Source organism: Oncorhynchus kisutch, linkage group LG14 (assembly GCF_002021735.2).
Source record: "Oncorhynchus kisutch isolate 150728-3 linkage group LG14, Okis_V2, whole genome shotgun sequence".
Classification (NCBI taxonomy): domain Eukaryota; kingdom Metazoa; phylum Chordata; class Actinopteri; order Salmoniformes; family Salmonidae; genus Oncorhynchus; species Oncorhynchus kisutch.
This window is the reverse complement of record NC_034187.2, coordinates 62,926,847-62,941,293: the sequence shown is the minus strand read 5'-3', so window position 1 is coordinate 62,941,293 and position 14,447 is coordinate 62,926,847. Positions and strand designations below refer to the sequence as shown.

Sequence of the window (14,447 nt, the reverse complement as noted above, 5' to 3'; positions counted from 1 at the left end):
TTGACATTTGTATCTAAAAGCATAATATAGAAATAATCAACATTAGCATATTTATGACATTTTGGCATTACCGGGCCTCCTTTAAGACTCCATGTTTTATGGAGTACGTGCTACAAAGCAAACGTGTCATATGAAGCTTTATATGGACTCCTGAGTGGCGCAGCGGTCTAAGGCACTCCATCTCAGTGCTAGAGGCGTCACTACAGACCCTGGTTCGATCCTGGGCTGTATCACAACCGGCCGTGATCGGGAGTCCCATAGGGTGGCGCACAATTGGCCCAGCATTGTCCGGGTTAGGGGAGGGTTTGGACGTCATTGTAAAATAATAATTTGTTCTGTAATAAGAGTAGTATTTTGATTTCAATTTTTTTAAAATATTATATACATTTATTGAAAATATGGACATTCTGAATGGGTAAATGTTTCAACATCTTGTTGGACATAATATAATCTACAGGCTAATTGAAGTTCCATAGTAGGCTCTCTGCTACCTTTAGAGTTATGATCGGATTTGTCTGCATTACCAACAGAGTGAATGTGTATAATCGATTTGCAGGACTTGCAATGATGTAAAAGGAGGGTTGTGATTGGTTACATTGCCACCTATTCAAATTTTTAAAAATTGGCCAAACCAACAAAAGCCAAAAGGAAGGTTGGGGCTGAGTAGGGTGAGAGAGAAAAAGTGGTCCGGCCTTGCTAGGCAGAATGCGCCAGAGCTGTGTCGCACAAACAAGCTGTACTGCTGCAGAGGAGTAGAGAGAACTTGGAACATACACTATAGGTCATGGGAGCTGTTTGGGAGATGGGGTTGGTCCGCTAACAGTGATGCAAGCCACAAGTTCCTGTGTGAAGGAATCTAAGGGTGGGGCCCAATTGGGCTTTCCTCTTGCACACAAACACGCTGGACAACACAGACCCTGAATCGTATAAGTTCTGAATCAACTACTTCAGATGAAACGCTTGTTAATGAGAAAAGGGGAAAAGCGGAAGGGAGGGATGAAAAGAGAGAGGGCGGAAAAACAACAGAGAGCGAGTGTGTGACCAACATGTGACCTTCCCCTCTCTTGCGCCTCCTCTCTCTAGTCCAGAGCTCTTTCAGTCAGTCAGTGCCCACACACCGAGTCCTTAGGATCCTTAGCAGCGGGGGCAAAAGACCAAGACCAGTGGGAGTGTCAGTGGGATTAGCCCCACGTTGGGAGGGGTACAAAAGAAACTCTCAGAGGGCAAGGAGAAGATTAAAAAAGAGAGGGGGGGGGGGTAGACTTTCCCATTCCCACAGAGGGCTGACATGGAGAGGAAGTGTCACTTCCAGGGAAAGTGAAAGAACTGCCTGACATTGACAACACTGAGACCGCTACCCTCCCCCTCCACACAGTGACAGACACACACACACAGTGACAGACACACACACACACACACAGTGACAGACACACACACACAGTGACAGCCACACACACAGTGACAGCCACACACACAGTGACAGCCACACACACAGTGACAGCCACACACACAGTGACAGCCACACACACAGTGACAGCCACACACACAGTGACAGCCACACACACACACACACACACACACACACACACACACACACACACACACACACACAGTGACAGACACACACACACACACACACACACACAGTGACAGACACACACACACACACACACACACAGTGACAGACACACACACACACAGTGACAGACACACACACACACACACACAGTGACAGACACACACACAGTGACAGACACACACACACACACAGTGACAGACACACACACACAGTGACAGACACACACACACACACACACAGTGACAGACACACACACACAGTGACAGACACACACAGTGACAGACACACACACACAGTGACAGACACACACAGTGACAGACACACACAGTGACAGACACACACAGTGACAGACACACACAGTGACAGACACACACACACACACAGACACACACACACACACAGTGACAGACACATACACAGTGACAGACACACACACACACACACAGTGACAGACACACACACACACACAGTGACAGACACACACACACACACAGTGACAGACACACACACACACACAGTGACAGACACACATACAGTGACAGACACACATACAGTGACAGACACACATACAGTGTTGTGTGTAGGTCTGGGGTTTTATGTGTCAACTATGGGCCTTGTAAATGATATTACAATATCCATATAACCCAGAGGACTTCAACTTATGCTCCTACAGTAGTGACCCCCTGACCCCGGTATGTCTCTGCCTGGAGCCAACCCGAGGCCAAGCCGATGCCTAGACGACCCAGGGTCAGAGCCACCTAAGCAGGGTTAAATCCTTTCTCTCACGGCGTGTGTTTTGGATCATGGTCTTGATGCATGACAGGACCCAAGTAGTCCAAAAAGTCAGCTGAAGATTGCCAAAAAAAGCACCTGGGAGCACCTGGATGATCATCAAGACTCCTGGAAGTCAAAAGTGGAACTTATTGGACGACATGGATCCCGTTATGTCTGGTGAAAACCAAAAACTGCATTCCACAGAAATGAACTCATACCAACAGTCAGGCATGGTGGTGGTAGTGTGATGTTTTTGGGGATGCTTTGCTGCCTGTGGGCCTGGACGACTTACCATCACTGAAAGAACCTTGAATTCTGCTCTGCATCAGAGAATGTCAGGCCATCTGTCTTAGCTGAAGTGAAGACAGTGATACAAAACACACAAAGAAGTCTACATAAGAATGGCTGAAATGCAAACAAAAGTTTTGGAATGGCCTAGTCAAAATCCAGACCTGTTGCGGCAGGACCTGCAACGAGCATTTCCTGCTTGAAAAGCCACACGTCGCCGTGTTAAAGCAGTTCTGCATGGAAAAGCGGACCAAAATTCCGCCTGATCAACAACTACAGGAAGCATTTGGTTGCAGTCATTACCAGCTAAAAGGTAACACAACTTTGTTAATTAAATAAATAAATAAAGTATCAACAATGTGTTATTTGTTCACAAATGTTCCCTTAATCTAATATTAGGTTTTGGTTGAAGATCTGATAACACGGTGGGAAATAAAAACCTTATTAAAAGAAGAGTGTGGTATGTGTAACACAGTATGTTGAACACAGAGAGAGAGTGCGGTATGTGTAACACAGTATGTTGAACACAGAGAGAGAGAGAGAGAGAGAGAGAGAGAGTGTTTGCAGTTCCGTTAGCAACCTGGCTGAAAACAAACGAGGAACCAGCTCAACTCGTCCATCTGGTTTCAACCTCGCTGCCTGGCTGTTTTTCCATTTTCTCATGCTGGTTGTTGTTGTGCTACCAGGGCTTGACTATCGTCTGTCAGTTAGTCTTGTGAATTCCCACAGGAATATGCAGCAGACAGAAACACTGGTTGTCAGCACCTGGATCAAGCAGACCAGTCTGCTTGTACAACGGCTGAGGGGTTGCCTTGCTAAAGTTTCATCAATTCACCATAAATGTTATGGTGAAACCAAATGGAAATTTCCACATTGTGTGAACAATTAAGTTTTTAAAAAAGTTTCATTTTAAAAGGCAGTAGACCTAAGCTGTCCTAAAGCTACCTACCTGACATTGGTGGTTTATAATTATGCAATGTGATCTGTTCCGGTTGGGCTATCATTTGGCATTGGCTAAGGCAACACTGGCTTTATGATATAGCTGAGGCGATCAGTGTTGTATCTCCACTGTTCTGGCTGAGGTGTTAGCCAGCCAGCCGCCAGCCGCCAGCCGTGTGTGTGTGTGTGTGTGTGTGTGTGTGTGTGTGTGGCAGGCTGAAAGGCAGCATGGCTAAAGTTGGCGGGACTAATCTGCACACTCTGTCATGTGCACTCCACGGGGAAGGTAGGGGGAGGAGGGGGCGGCAGGCAATGTGGAATCTGCTTGTCCAGACCTCTGCCAGATGAATGGCTCTCATAGCCAATCACACACAGCCGATGGGGGGAATCCCCAGGAAACACAACCTCCTTGGCCAATGGCTGAGTCCCGAGATAAATAAATAGGATAAATACGAGGGAAACGCATCCTCAGCGTGTGTTGCTCAATCGCTCCCCCTCACTTTCATTATCTCATTAACGATCTAATTTTTCACCTTCTATCCCTGCCGCTTTGAATGAGGTCATATGTGTTCTCTGTCTCAACCTATAAACAACCACAGATACTGACTTCAACTGGAGTGTTACGCCTTTTCACACAGAGAGAGAAGTAGTGAAAGTTCAAAACCCTTTCCTTTCATAATCCGCTATCTTTGAATTAGCATTTGCTAATTAATTAGGGGTGAAATAAAAGGTCAATTTCAAAGTGAAAAATATCAAATATAAATCACTTTTTATTTACCTCATGAACATGTTTTCACCTGCTTCTCGAGACAGGTTAATTGTGCTTCAGTAAATGTGGCCTTTTACTCAACTCAACTCCTCTGTTCGTCCCACAGCTCCACAAACCTGCCCTTTCGCCTTACCTCTCCTCTCAGAGACCTGATTCACCACTCCTCCCTGCAGTGTGGGAACGCTCACGTCAGAATAACTGTCAACCCAGGAGAGAGTCTATAAAGACCGTGACGTGTGTGTGTGTTTGTGTTCCAGCTTATTACCATGTGAACAGTCAAGGTCAACTCAGCCAGCAGCCAGTCCAACAGAGGGGGCTGGGCCAGAGGAGGTGGATATGCTAAAATAAGGTGCTGGGAAAGAGGTCTGCTGAGTTGACAGTCAGGGAGGTAGTGTTTGTTGTAGTGGTAGAATGATAGAATGTGTGTACGTGTGTGTTGAGTGACAGACCGTTAATGTCTTGGGAGGGCTCACCGGTAAGCTAGAAGGCCGTCCCTGCATGCTGTCCTCAGCTCCACTCTTTGTGGAAGTCATGGGCTGGTTGGAGGGGGGAGCACTGGACTGGGAGCTGAACGAGTCCTGGGAGAGCTCCTGAAGACAGAGGGAGGAAAAAGGGTGAGGAAAAACAGATGACCGTCTGTTGACTGAGGAGCCTACACTTCCTTTTTCCATTTCAAAAGACATCGCCCTGACGTGGAACCCTGCTGACTTACGTTAGCTCCCCAAGCTATGCCTAGGTCTTAGTTCAACGGGGGTGTGGTAATTTACCTGCGGTGGAGGTGGAAACCGCTGGAAGGGCGACTGCTGCAGGGGTGGGGTCTGGGAGTAGGGTGAGGGCTGGCCCTGCTGAGACTGACCCTGCTGCTGGGGGGGTCCACCGTGACCTGGAGAGGGGTGGTGGCCCTGGGGGCCTGGGGAGGGCTGATGGCCTGTGGGTGGCTGCTGCCCACCATGGCTAGGGGGTGGCTGGTGGCCTGGAGAGGGCTGGTGGCCTGGGGGTTGTTGATGGCCCGGGGGTGGCTGGGCCTGTGGAGGGGCCACCCTTTCTTGCTGCTGGGGGGGTCCTTGCTGCTGCGAGGGGAGCTGCTGCTGTGGAGGCTGCTGCCCTTGCCCTTGGGGTCCTTGCTGCTGAGGGTAGCTGGGCTGGGGGCCCTGACCCTGAGGCACGGCCTGGCCCTGCGGTCCCTGGTTGTAGGGCGGCTGGATCTGAGGTGGACCCACCTGCGGAGGGCCTTGGCCCTGGGGATAGGGGCCGGGGGCCCCAGGCTGGCTGTGTTGGGCTGAGGGCTGACCCTGGGAGGTGTGGACCTGCTGGGGGTAGGGGGACTGCTGCTGACCAGCGTGTGGTGGGGGGCCATGCTGGCCGTAGTAGCCCTGGCTCTGCTGACCGTAGCCCCCTGGACCCTGCTGCCCATAGCCGGCCATCTAGAGAGGACAAACAGCAATGTAATCACAGATTTAGAGTCTTTACAATCTATATCAGGGGTCCCTGTATACACATACAGCTGAAGTAGGAAGTTTACACTCACCTTAGCCGAATACATTTCAACTCAGTTTTTCACAATTCCTGACATTTAATCCTAGTAAAAATTGCATCTTAGGTCAGTTAGGATCACCACATGTCAGAATAATAGTAGAGAGAATGATTTATTTCAGCTATAATTTCTTTCATCACATTCCCAGTGGGTCAGTAGTTTACATACACTCAATTAGTATTTGGTAGCATTGCCTTTAAATGGTTTAACTTGGGTCAAACGTTTCAGGTAGCCTTTTCACAAGCTTCCCACAATAAGTTGGGTGAATTTTGGCCCATTCCTCCTGACAGAGCTGGTGTAACTAAGTCAGGTTTGTAGGCCTCCATTGTAGCACACGCCTTTTCAGATCTGCACACACATTTTCTATAGGATTGAGGTCAGGGCTTTGTGAAGTATGCTTTGGGGTCATTGTCCATTTTGGAAGATCCATTCGCGACCAAGCTTTAACTTCCTGACTTCCTGTCTTGAGATGTTGCTTCATTATATACACATAATTTTCTTCCTCATGATGTCATCTATTTCATGAAGTGCACCAGTCCCTCCTGCAGCAAAGCACACTCACAACATGATGCTGCCACCCCTGTGCTTCACGGTTGGGATGGTGTTCTTCGGCTTGCAAGCCTCCCCCTTTTTCCTCCAAACATAATTGTCATTATGGCCAAACAGTTCTATTTTTGTTTCATCAGACCAGAGGACATTTCTCCAAAAAGTACAATGTTTATCCCCATGTGCAGTTGCAAACCGAGAGTCTGGCTTTTTAATGGCAGTTTTGGAACAGTGGCTTCTTCCTTGCTGAGCGGTCTTTCAGGTTATGTCGATATAGGACTCGTTTAACTGTGGATATAGATACTTTTGTACCGGTTTCCTCCAGCATCTTCACAGGGTCCTTTGCTGTTGTTCTGGGATTGATTTGCTCTTTTCGCACCAAAGTACGTTCATCTTTAAAAGACAGAACGCATCTCCTTCCTGAGCGGTATGATGGCTGCGTGGTCCCATGGTGTTTATACTTGCGTACTATTGTTTGTACAGATGAACGTGGTACCTTCAGGCGTTTGGAAATTGCTCCCAAGGATGAACCAGACTTGAGGTCTACAATGTTTTTCTGAGGTCTTGGCTAATTTCTTTAGATTTTCCCATGATGTCAAGCAAAGAGCCACTGAGTTTGAAGGTAGGCCTTGAAATACATCCACAGGTACATGTCCAATTGACTCAAATGATGTTAACTTGCCTATCAGAAGCTTCTAAAGCCATGACATAATTTTCTGTAATTTTCCAAGCTGTTTAAAAGGCACAGTCAACTTAGTGGAATTGTGATACAGTGAATTAAGTGAAATAATCTGTCTGTAAACAATTGTTGGAAAAATGTAGTGTGTCATGCACAAAGTAGATTTCCTAACCGACTTGCCAAAACTATAGTTTAACAAGACATTTGTGGAGTGGTTGAAAAATAGGTTTTAATGACTCCAACCTAAGTGTGTGTAAACTTCCGACTTCAACTGTAATTAACAAAATACAATAAATTGATTTTAGAAAAACAATCAAATTCGGCAGTTAACATATAACATGTATTTTTATACATTAGGCTATATTAAATAAGATTAAATAAAAACTCTAATAGCTGCCCTTTAAAAAGTCACTTGGTAGTCTTGCGAGGCTTTCCTGTACGTAAAAACACTTACAGCTAGAGGTCGACCGATTAAATCGGAATGGCTGATTAATTAGGGCCGATTTCTAGTTTTCATAACAATCGGAAATCTGTATTTTAGGACGCCGATTTGGACGTTTTTTTATTTAAAAAATGCTTTTTTTTAAACACCTTTATTTAATATTTTCAAAGATGGCCTAGGAACGGTGGGTTAACTGCCTTGTTCAGGGGCAGAACGACAGATTTTTACCTTGTCAGCTTGGGGATTCAATCTTGCAACCTTACAGTTAACTAGTCCAACGCTCTAACCACCTGCCTCTCATTGCACTCCACAAGGAGCCTGCCTGTTACGTAAATGCAGTAAGAAGCCAGGGTAAGTTGCTAGCTAGCATTAAACTTATCTTGTAAAAAACAATCAATCATAATCACTATGGTGATTATATTATGATCCGATGACTGATTCTATCAAGTCTCTGTGTTACTTAAAAAAAATAAAAAAAACATCTCCTTTAACTCATCATTACAATGCTTCAACATGGTTGATGATATTACTAGTTTATCTAGCGTGTCCTGTGTTGCATATAATCGATGCGGTGCGCATTTGCGAAAAAGGAATCTTTGCTCCAACGTGTACCTAACCATAAACATCAATGCCTTTCTTAAAATCAATACACAAGTATATATTTTTAAACCTGCATATTTAGGTAATATTGCCTGCTAACATTAATTTCTTTTAACTAGGTAAATTGTGTCACTTCTCTGCAACAGTGTCAGGGTATATGCAGCAGTTTGGGCCGCCTGACTCATTGCGAACTAATTTGCCAGAACGTTACGTAATTATGACATAACATTGAAGGTTGTACAATGTAACAGCAATATTTAGACTTAGGGATGCCACCCATTAGATAAAATACGGAACGGTTCTGTATTTCACTGAAATAATTAACGTTTCGTTTTCGAAATGATAGTTTCTGGATTCGACCAACTTAATGACCAAAGGCTTGTATTTCTGTGTGTTAATATGTTATAATTAAGTCTATGATTTGATATTTAGTAGAGCAGTCTGACTGAGCGATGGTTGGCAGCAGCAGGCTCGTAAGCATTCATTCAAACAGCAATTTTGTGCGTTTTGCCAGCAGCTCTTCGCAATGCTTCAAGCAGTGAGCTGTTTACAAGCCTATCAACTCCCGAGATTAGGCTGGTGTAACCAATGTGAAATGGCTAGCTAGTTAGAGGGGTGCGCGCTAATAGCGTTTGGAGTAGTTGTTCCCCTTGCTCAGCAAGGGCCGTGGATTTTGTGGAGCGATGGGTAACTTCGAGGGTGGCGGTTGTTGATGTGTTCCTGGTTTGAGCCCAGGTAGGGGCTAGGAGAGGGACGGAAGCTATACTGTTACACTGGCAATACTAAAGTGCCTATAAGAACATCCAATAGTCAAAGGTTTATGAAATACAAATGGTAGAGAGAAATAGTCCTATAAATAGTATATTAACTACAACCTAAAACCTCTTAACTTGGAATATTGAAGTCTCATGTTAAAAGCAACCACCAGCTTACATATGTTCTCATGTTCTGAGCAAGGAACTTAAATGTTAGCTTTTTTTACATGGCACATATAGCACTTTTACTTTCTTCTCCAACCCTTTGTTTTTGCATGATTTAAACAAAATTGAACATGTTTCATTATTTATTTGAGGCTAAATTGATTTTATTGGTGTATTATATTGAATTAAAATAAGTGTTCATTCAGTATGGTTGTAATTGTCATTATTACAAATACATTTATTTTATTTTTAAAATCGGCCGATTAAACGGTATTGGCTTTTTTTGGTCCTCCAATAAATCGTTATCGGCGTTGAAAAATCATAAATCGGTCGACCTCTACTTACAACACAGCACATTAGTGTTGTATTGTTCTCTGGTAACTCAAAAGAGCAGCTGACCTTGCCTAGCAAGTCCGGTGAGGGAAAAATGAAAACAAAAGCTGTGTGGTGTCTAGCAGTGCACTTACCCTCTCAAGGATTCAAAGAAAACACGAGGAGTTGCAGAAAAGACCTGCATCAAACCCACCTGAAGTGGCGGTTGTGTGAGAGGTAACAATGAGACAGGACTTGTCTTCTCTACAGGGTGCTTAGAACACCCAACAGGCCTGTGACTGTCTATCAAACTAACAGACCCATTTTAGCCGTGACTTCATGGAAGTGTGATGACAGAGGGTATGATGATCGAGAAAGAGAGCGAGCGAAAGCGTGAGAGAGCGAGCGAAAGAGCAGGATCAACAGAAAAACGTTACCAACCTGTTGTCCGTATTGCATGCCACCCATGCCGCCGGGGGTGCGTCCCTGCATGCCCATGGGGTATCTCTGAGACCCTGGGGGTCCGTAGCCCTGGCCTGGGTAGGAGGCACCCTGTTGAGCCCCTGGCGGAGGAGGGCCCTGCCCCTGGCCTTGCTGCTGAGAGTAGGGGTTGACTCCACCATACCCCTGGCCTCTCATCTTCCCTGCCTGGTCCATAGGGCTGGGGGGCTGGAGAGAGGGGGAGAGGGCTAGTAAGAAACCAAACTTAAGACATTCATATGTTTATTTCCATCTTTTAACAAACATTGCGATAACTGTACCCCTGAATACAATAATTTGAACCAACTGAACTCATTAAAATGTGACATTGTGATGAATTGTAGTTAGAATTATAAAAAAATAAAATTAAAAAACAAACTGCATGAGATCTCACTCCGGGGTCCCATAACAAGGCCATGCCACCGGTGGGAAAAGTGAAACCTATGAGGGTATAGCTAAAGAATGCTAACAAAACAGGATTAGTTTCCCACAAAAAAAAAAAAACTTGGCCATGAATGAATGAGCCCAGTCTATCCTCCCTCCATCCCTCCGCCAGGAGCATTTGACTGCCCAGGAGATCAGAATGCCAGCAGGAGGATAATGTTACGTTCCGACGTTGGGGAGTGTTAAAGTTCCTAGGAAAATCATCTGGAGGAAATGGAAGTGTCCGTCTGTTTGTGGTGGCTGGAGGCCTGCCCACCTCTCAGCTGGAGGACTGGAGGGGAGAGAGACATCATGGGAGAGGAGCCTGACCTTGGCTGCACCTGGGGTGGAGTGGCGGGGGGAGCCACATGGCTGGGGCAGCGTCTCACACACAAACACACACGCCTCAGTAATGCGTTGAACACAGCGTCATAGTGCAAAATAGTAAGCAGCATCATCTGGATATGTGTGCAACAAAAGTTCAACATTCACCTTCTGCTACCATTTCTGTCAAGCCGTCTACGCATACAGTTTGACGCCTACCTTCTATAAATCCAACGTATGCACCACCCCCCGAACGTACTGCAACCGCCTGGCAAACGCAATGCTGCAAGGCAAACTTGGAAATGAATGTAATTCTGGTGTACCAAAATGCAACGGAGCGGTCGGTGTGTTTGAAGCGTCAGTTTGACTGGACTGGTGGAATACCACCAGCAGTGTTTCCCCTACTACTGAGAGCTGATGGCGGCTAGTTGGTATTGCTCCACTCTTATCTGCATTGTTGGAAAAGGACCCGTATGAAAGCATTGCACTCTTAGTCTACACCTGTTGTCTACGCTACTGACATAACACTTGATTTGACTTCAATGCCTGTTGTTTTCTTATACATCTAAGCCAGTCTGTCTCTTTTCATGTAAATGCCACTGGCGGCGACCGCCAGCATACAATCAGAGAGGGGATGCTAGTAGAGAGAGAGGCTGCTTTGAAGTACCAGGCATCAACACCTTGAGCCTCTTGGACACCAAGACAGGTGGGCAACACAGACACAAGGCCTTCTCACTGTTTCCCACGGTTATTCATCCATCATGTTTTCCCCTGCCAAATCAAACCTCAGTCCCTGGTTATAGGAAGACAACCATAATGTATTTATAGCCCAGACCAGAGAGGAGGGAGAGGGCAGTGTGCCTGAAACATAACAGGTCCCAGCTGTATAACGTTTGAACCTGGGCCAGAGACTGGCTCCTCTCCTCTCTTCCTGCTTTAATAACGCCGTTTTGGCACCGTATGAATGACACTGGCGGTATGTGGGAGAGGCTAGGGAACTGGTCCCATGGGGGGTGGGGTCAGCATAAGGAGATAACACATTCATCCACTCCACATTTTACCTCCAGCCAGCCCAGTCACCCACAGGGCAGGCCTCTCTCTCCAGGGCTACCCCAGGTTCACAGACAGAGAGTATGTGTGTTACTATACTCCCTAGGGTCATTACAGGACCCCACCACAGGGAGCTATTCTCCTGTGACCGCACTTTTAACCCAGTCTTTCTCGGAGTCTGACTGGATGTGCAGAGGCAGCCAGCCACACGACCCTCTAGTAGTCCTCTGGCTAGAAAAGGTAAATACTGTCTGCAACCACTTTCAGGTTTGACGTTTTAAAATGGTTTTATTTGTTCAAATAGATAAAAACAAAATCACAGTCATTAGTTTACCAGCCTCACTGGAGTGTCATCCAACCCCAGTCAGGTGACTGACCATCTATACCATTCTTTCATTGATCGGTTTACTTGCAAGCATTTCCTTATATTGTTGAAGTTGTTCAAATGTCTGACACACACATACATACTGCCCAATCTGAGTCCGAGGCCCTAGGGATCCCCTTGCGGCGTGTGCGAGAGAGAGATGCTTGTCTTTTCATTCTCCTGGATGGAGGTCAAGGATTGTTATGGCATTCTGCTCCTTAACTCACCTATGGAGTACTGTGAATAGAATTACAGACACACGAAGGTTGGTATTTCAACGTGTCATAAATCAATTGATGTCCTCTACTTCTTTCGTCATGGTTAATTTGACAATAGCCATTAACGAATCCTACAATTTTCATATTTGTCTCAAACCATTAATTTGCACAAAAAAAATGAATGGTGCTACTGTAGGTAGGCCTAGCATTAGCTAGCGCTAGTTGGCACTACCTGCACCAAAACAGCGTTATTTTTCATCCTATAGCTTGTTCTCCATCTTTTTTTTTTTTTAAGTGAGCCAACATGTTTTCAGCACTGATCAAACTCCCTCGTCTCTCTACAGCAGGCATATGGTGAGCAATATGTTTGGAACATTTATACATGGTGTCGGCACCTAAGTATCGTGACATGGTATTGTGAGGTCAGATGAGTTTGCAGAGGCATGTTTGTTGCTGTTGTGTAGCCTGCATTCTGAGATCATGTGCAAGTGTGTTCACTTCTAAACTGACTGGTGAGAACGACAGTAAAGAGATAGTGGCTGGAGACGTTCAAAGGTTTATGACAGTCTAGAGACTCTCTCCCTCCCTCGCTCTACCCCACACGGTTCTCTCCCTCCCTCGCTCTACCCCACACGGTTCTCTCCCTCCCTCGCTCTACCCCACACGGTTCTCTCCCTCCCTCGCTCTACCCCTCTCGCTCTCTCTCTACCCCAGAAGGTCCGCTCTCTCTCGCTCTACCCCACACGGTTCTCTCCCTCCCTCTCTACCTCAGAAGGTCCGCTCTCTCTCGCTCTACCCCACACGGTTCTCTCCCTCCCTCTCTCTCGCTCTACCCCACACTGTTCTCTCCCTCCCTCTCTCTCTCTCTCTACCCCAGAAGGTCCGCTCTCTCTCGCTTTACCCCACACGGTTCTCTCCCTCCCTCTCTCTACCCCAGAAGGTCCGCTCTCTCTCGCTCTACCCCACACGGTTCTCTCCCTCCCTCTCTCTCGCTCTCTCTACCCCAGAAGGTCCGCTCTCTCTCGCTCTACCCCACACGGTTCTCTCCCTCCCCCTCTCTACCCCAGAAGGTCCGCTCTCTCTCGCTCTACCCCACACGGTTCTCTCCCTCCCTCTCTGTACCCCAGAAGGTCCGCTCTCTCTCGCTCTACCCCACACGGTTCTCTCCCTCCCTCGCTCTACCCCACACGGTTCTCTCCCTCCCTCTCTCTACCCCACACGGTTCTCTCCCTCCCTCGCTCTACCCCACACGGTTCTCTCCCTCCCTCGCTCTACCCCACACGGTTCTCTCCCTCCCTCGCTCTACCCCACACGGTTCTCTCCCTCCCTCTCTCTACCCCACACGGTTCTCTCCCTCCCTCGCTCTACCCCACACGGTTCTCTCCCTCTCTCTCTACCCCACACGGTTCTCTCCCTCCCTCCCTCTACCCCACACGGTTCTCTCCCTCCCTCTCTCTACCCCACACGGTTCTCTCCCTCCCTCCCTCTCTACCCCAGAAGGTCCGCTCTCTCTCACTCTACCCCACACGGTTCTCTCCCTCTCGCTCTCTCTCTCTACCCCAGAAGGTCCGCTCTCTCTCGCTCTACCCCACACGGTTCTCTCCCTCCCTCTCTACCCCAGAAGGTCTGCTCTCTCTCGCTCTACCCCACACGGTTCTCTCCCTCCCTCTCTGTACCCCAGAAGATCCGCTCTCTCTCGCTCTACCCCACATGGTTCTCTCCCTCTCTCCCCCGCACGGTCCCTCTGAATTTCAATTTCAATTCAAGGCCTTTATTGCCAAAGCAAGAAGTAGACAAAAATGTACAGTAAACAATGCACTCACAGAAGTTCCAAAAGAATAAAGACATTTTAAATGTCATATGGCTATATACAGCGCTCTCCACACTCTGTCCCCCTCTCCACCACACTGTCCCCCTCTCCACCACACTGTCCCCCTCTCCACCACACTGTCCCCCTCTGTCTGTCCCTCCCTCTCTACTCCACACTGTCCCTCCCTTGCTCTCTGCCCAGTCATCTAATCAATCGCTTTAAGGAAACTCCTCCCACCTTTTTCCTCTTTCCCCCTAAAAATAAATAAATGCAATTAGCACATGGCTAATCTGCATAGAGGAAAGCCAGAACACTCTTGGCCTTTGAGGGTGGTGGAGGGACTGATGATACTGGTGCTGTGTGTGTATGTGTGTGTGTGTGTGTGACGGTGGACTC

The 14,447-nt window shown here is 47.0% G+C and overlaps 1 protein-coding gene across 4 annotated transcripts in view; it reads right to left on the bottom strand.

Moving 5' to 3' along the window:
• Positions 1–14,447, bottom strand: part of LOC109903512 (AT-rich interactive domain-containing protein 1A) — a 68,216-nt gene that overhangs the window by 27,831 nt on the left and 25,938 nt on the right. For all 4 annotated transcript variants that reach the window (XM_031788726.1, XM_031788727.1, XM_020500278.2 and 1 more), the window contains exons 2-4: positions 9,824–10,051; positions 5,117–5,773; positions 4,823–4,939 (exon numbers count right to left, since the gene is read on the bottom strand). In XM_031788726.1, coding sequence (XP_031644586.1) covers positions 4,823–4,939; positions 5,117–5,773; positions 9,824–10,039 — 990 coding nt within the window. In that variant the 5' untranslated portion in view covers positions 10,040–10,051. The remainder of the gene's footprint in view (positions 1–4,822; positions 4,940–5,116; positions 5,774–9,823; positions 10,052–14,447) is intronic.